Source organism: Adelges cooleyi, unplaced genomic scaffold (assembly GCF_023614345.1).
Source record: "Adelges cooleyi isolate 19-005CV unplaced genomic scaffold, UGA_ACOO_1.1 ACOO_flye_CR_arks_rails_tigmint_CR_PRNA_23, whole genome shotgun sequence".
NCBI classification, from domain to species: Eukaryota; Metazoa; Arthropoda; class Insecta; order Hemiptera; family Adelgidae; genus Adelges; species Adelges cooleyi.
In genome coordinates, this window is record NW_026095893.1 from 6,185,411 (window position 1) to 6,191,410 (window position 6,000).

General features: G+C 28.4%; 1 protein-coding gene across 2 annotated transcripts in view; it reads left to right on the plus strand.

Moving 5' to 3' along the window:
• The window catches only part of LOC126835995 (protein amalgam-like), a 192,256-nt gene extending 190,808 nt beyond the window's left edge, over nt 1–1,448 (plus strand). For both annotated transcript variants that reach the window (XM_050568925.1, XM_050568926.1), the window contains exon 6: nt 762–1,448. In XM_050568925.1, the coding sequence (XP_050424882.1) occupies nt 762–916 (155 nt within the window). In that variant the 3' untranslated portion in view covers nt 917–1,448. The remainder of the gene's footprint in view (nt 1–761) is intronic.
• Nucleotides 1,449–6,000: the final 4,552 nt, after the last annotated feature.

Sequence of the window (6,000 nt, forward strand, 5' to 3'; positions counted from 1 at the left end):
TTATGTAAAACTTACTATTTTTTCTATGGGGGTTAAAAGGTAGATTTTTGATTTAGCGATTAAAAAAGTTGTTAGATTTATTAGAAAAAACTATAAAAAAGTATAAATAAAAATTCTTATAAATATTTTTTGAAAACAAAAATTAAAAATCGGCTTTTTAGCTCTCATAGAGAAGATGTTAAACTATAAAACAAATTATTGAAATCGGTTCGGTAGACACTTCGGAAAGTGACTCTGCGTTTAGACTTTATTTGTAAAAATATTGACGATTTCCGTTCCCCTTAAGAAAGCTGATTAATTAACCTTTTGATCGTAGACAATTTATATGAACAGTTTAACTATAAAAATAACTAATTGTATTATAACTAAACTCCATTGTTCTTTGACGTTGTATCAAATTTACAACATGTAAAATACGTAGTATTATTTTTGTTGCCTTATATACCTATTATATAAATAGTTATCTTAGTAACTTGATTTGTTATCTTTGTATTACTAGATATACAACTGTACAATTTGTTATAGATTGAGAATGTACACTTCTGATTAGTAAAATTAGTTTCTTATTTTAATTTTAATAAATACAATATCTCTACCAAATATTGATCTTTAAATTGAAGAACTTAGGATTGCGCAACACTCTGTTTTTTCATTCAATAGCAATAATGTAAATTTGGATAAAACTACAGTTGTATAAGAATACTAAAAATATAGGCCCTTGATGTATATGTATTAAAATCAGAAAATACCATTTTTTTCAGGCGAACATCCAGCCGCTATGCAACACGGGAACAGCAGCAACAGTGCGGTAACCAGGCTACTGCCCATATTTCTGTTGATCGTCTGCCATTCCATTCAAGTGCTATTAGTTACCGATGTCTACGTTCCAGCAGGAGCAGTAAAGCCGTCTAGATGAACGGTATCGAGTGTTTCAAATCAATACGATATATTTTAGAAGAGCTACCAACAACAGAAGACACTTGGAAACGGTGAATTTTTCACTGAAAATGAGAAAATCAGCCTTAGTTCTAATATTCAATACGACGTATTTCAAATTGTAATTCATTTATACTGAACATTTATACAAGCAAAATAACAAATGCCAAATGTTCAAAAATGTACGATAAGAAAATCGTACACAACATTTAAATGTACCATCGAATTGCTCGTTACCAACAAGACAACTCATGTAAATAACACTTACAACAAAATATAACCTGTAAATACTTTTTACAACATTTTACAAATCGTTCCTTGTTGCTAAGTTCCACTAACCAAGTACCTATTAAATATTGTGTTTATAAAATATTATGTAGCTATGACTTGTCAAAATATTAGCCATTCGTATTTAATGTACATAAAGGTACAATAATTTTATTATATATAACTTATTACAATATATATGTATACATATATATAATTTGTTGTATAACTAATTATACAAAATATCGTTACGTTTTTCAACCCAATTTATGTTGTTCGTCCTATATTATTATTAGATGATAATACTACATTAATAAATTATAATTTCAATTGTCAATCGCTTCGACCATGGGTCTGTAAAATGTAATAACATTATTTTGTGTAAATAAAATAAATATTAGTCATAATAGTTTCACTATATATAATATGAATTTCTGTTTTTTTTTTAAGTGTGTAAATTTTATAACATTAATAGTGTTAATGGTACTATACGATTATTGTGAATGAACAACAGTGATATAAAACTTACAGCGAGTAAGAATAACAGGTAATAAATCGACAATTAATATATAAATTTACTGTAAAATATTATAAAATTACAAAGCCGACAAATTTCAACTATTGAAATAAGAAAACAAGAAATTATTGTACTACATTATGTAAATCAATTTAAATTTAAAGTTAGATTACTCACTCTGGTGTAATGATTTCATTTTTGTAATTTTGGAAACGTGTTATGCTTCATTGCTGTACAAAAGTTTTCCAGGTATTATTATTATATTACTATTAAATAAGAAGGTATTTAAAAATCCCAAAAGTATGAATAATCTATTTTTATAAAAAATCGCATTATTTTAAATTAAAACAAAAATGAGTAGTTCTTAATTGAGCAAAGATACTTAAAAGTATTTTAAATAGTAAAAAAATATCAAAGAGAAACGCTTGGTTATTACTACAAGAAAAAAAAGAAATACGATTAGTACATCAAATACAATATTCTGAATACATTGCTGTTGATAATGTCGATGACATAATTAACACCAACTGTCAGACGCTAAATAATTCTCTGTACAAAAATTAGTTTTCCTTGGCGGGAAAAGAGGTTCTCTTTTACATAACCCTAAAACCCCAACCTATCTAGAGGGATAATTAACAACCAATATTTTTATTTATTTCGAATAACTTCAATTAAAGTGCCTCTAAATCTCCGTACTTATGGTCGAAAACAACAATGTTATTAACATTATTTCAACAATATTAAAAAAACAGATATAGACTTTTCCATGCTTGATGCATCGATCGAAGTACATTTTTAATATTATTGTAAAAATTAACTAATGAACTAAAAATAATTTAAAAATATGTGTAACAATCGAGGCCTTGTAAATGTTATAAAAAAACTCAAATGTTTTTCAAAACTTAGATCAGTGTTCATAGGAACGTGACGTTAGAAGTGATATGTTTTTGTATGCGTTACATAAGTTAAAAAAAACTAAGAAACAAAATACATACCTCTGTGCCGTGTTGATATATGGGTGAATACGTAAATAGTGGCCACCTTTTTGATATGGAGTTGTGACCGTTGGTAAATGTCTTTTCTAAAAAAAATTGTACATTAATCCTAGAACGTAGGTACATGCAACATTAAAGATCAATACTATCTAAATTTTGATATGAATTATTTTTGATAAAGTTCGACAAATTTAATTATAAGACATTGGATTTCTAAATTTTTCAATATTTTTTTTTTAAAAATAGCCTACATACAGGGTGATTCTTTTATCACGAACCACTCAATATCTCATAGGATTTAATAAGAAATTACATTTTTTATACAATGTTGTTATACAATGATATCTCAATTTTTCACATTTTTGTTTTGTTTTTACACCCCTCCCGCAACTTATTTTTTTTTATATCAACTTTTGAAACTTAAATGGTAACGTATATATTTGATTACCTTTTTAAATAGAGAATATTGTATTACAAATTTTGAATGATCGATAACCAGTTTCGGATAACTATTTTTGAAGTTATAAGAGTTTAAAAGTTAGGATGGGAGGGGACGTGTAGTGTAGTATTATTTTTATCTGCGCATATTTCCCAACCGCACTTCCCCTCCCATCCTAACTTTTAAACTCTTATAACTTCAAAAATAGTTATCCGAAACTGGTTATCGATCATTAAAAATTTGTAATTCATTATTCTCTGTTTAAAAAAAAAATGTGAAAAATTGAGATATCATTGTATAACAACAATATGAAAAAAAAAATTATTTATTAAATCCAGTGTGATATTGACTGGTTCATGATAAAACAATCATCCTGTATTTATGTTTATACTATAATGTATACATGTATACATTTTTTAATTTTTATTAATGTAATTCACCGTTGACACTGCTTAGTATTTCAGAAAAGTGCATAGACGGTGTATCGTCCTTGAGCACGTTAATTTGAATAAAAATAAGAACAAGAAGGCCGAATGAGATGGAACATAAAATAATAATAGGGCTAAAAACAAGAATAAACCCGATGACGAAGAACAGACCGTTTAAATTCAATAGGTTACACCGGTTATACGACCAAGAGAAAAAACTATGCATCGCGCATCGTCGGGAGAAAAGGTTCACACGAATCGTTCTCTTTTATGTCTTTATTATACAACTGCTGCTCGTTTATGCTGAAAGTAAAGCCCAGAAAAAGAAAATAGATGAAAATAGAAGGGAAAAACCACCGTAATACTTTTCCTATCAAGGGTCTGTCGCTCCCTTCATAACAGCGCTACTTTCTGTCAAAAGTTTTTTTTTTTGTAAACGATAATGAATTGAAACCAATAAAATAAGAACGAAATTTATTATTTTATTGAATTTAACAAAATGTGTATATTTTATAGTAAACATATTAATCAGTATGCGTTTTTCGTTACAACCCGTCACGTATAGACACAATTAAACGTAAGACGTGAACGACCCTTTTTTTTAAATATCAATAAAAAATACAATAGTAAAAAAAAAACTGAAAAGTGTTTTAAAACAAATTAAATAATTATTGTAAATATATATTCATCATAGCAACCGATTTTGTCAATATTTGTATACACACAATATCAATAGTATATTCATTAATTTATCTTAAACGTCTTATGTTCAAAACGGTTTTCTTAGAATAATAATAACTTAGAATTAATTTAATAGAATAAGTTAGGATTATTAGGTATGTGATACATATTACATATTATTATCTAATTGACATTAAAAACAGCTAAACAGTAATTTTAAAAAATCTTAGCTGTAAAGACAAATACTCGATCGTACTTACTGAAATCCGATTTTGCTCGTTAAGCTGAATTACCTATAAAAACTGAAAAACATAAAATTGGCACCAGCACTTAAGAAAATGACTTCACTCAAAAGGACACTCCGCATATATGCATACCCAAGAATAAAGAAAGGATCAATTACCTTCAGTAAAACAAACTACATTGTTAACATAATATAAAGTATAAACAGACGTATTTTGTGAATGGTACCTTTTTTTTTTTTTCCACGTGCATCCATAGAGATCCGGGGGAACCAGCCTGGTAGGAGGCATTACTTCCCCCCGTGTCACCGATGCCATTTACTGTTCAACAACAATTTCTACAACTTTAATGAGAGGGAGTTCCACGCACCCTCTCTACAATTGACTAAAATTAATTATTTTTCTTTAATCTAACACATCCCCTCCTGCAGGAAAATGTGTATACAAATTACAATAAACTACTTTATACAAAATTTACATGCTTAATAATATTTCTACACTATTTATTTACACTTATCGGTGGTAAGTTCTCGGGCCGATGACGCACGCACCCGCCTTTTGTCCACCTTGACTTTTAGCCGTTTGGACGGCAATAAAATTGTACTTGGTTATTTATTTTTATTTATATATACATTATCATATTTTTAAAAACTAGCACCTATAAAGTCTGTTAGTGACTAATACGATCTAACGATTATTATATCAACAAAACATACGGACAGTATTTTTAAAAAAATGTATACGGGTCATGTACGTTATATTGTTAAACTCCAAATTTTGTAGCTTTTAGTTTTTCGATTTACATTAATGTTTCCAATTGGCGTTTTATAAACGCAACAACGCACGCCTACCTAATAAAAAATATAATTTACCTACCTACTATTATCCTAGTATTATATTTTAAGTAGAATTTCGTGTTGTAATGGTCCGCGCAATGGCCAGAACACATAGTGGTAATTATTATACCGATTACTTCACCAAGTTTGTATACCTGTAGTTAGTCGACCATACCTATAATTTTTCTTACCCTTCTCCCAACTCCTCGCCTTAGAACAATAGCCACCCAGGATTTTCCTTTATAGAAGGAGCTTGATTAATGTCTCCGATTAGATTCTCTCGTATTCATAACTATAGAATCAAATTTTATTAAGTCATTATTAGGTTTGCCCACTGGCTATAGAGCGCGAAATAATCACGCGATTACACGTACCTCAAAACCAACAGCTAACTTATTTTATCATAATATATACATAACGCACATACAGTTGATTACAGACTTATCATTAAACTAATCGATTTCATTTGGTCGTTAAAACTGTTAAATGGCTTTAATACATAATAGTATACATATTATTTTTTATATTTATATTTATTTTTTTAGTAGTCAATTTATACTTCAAGTGAAATGTCAGGAATTAGGAAATGGTAGAAAATAGAAAAGGGGGTTACAAGGAAATATCGAAAATAGCAGTGAGTAAGGAAAACAAATAAAGGA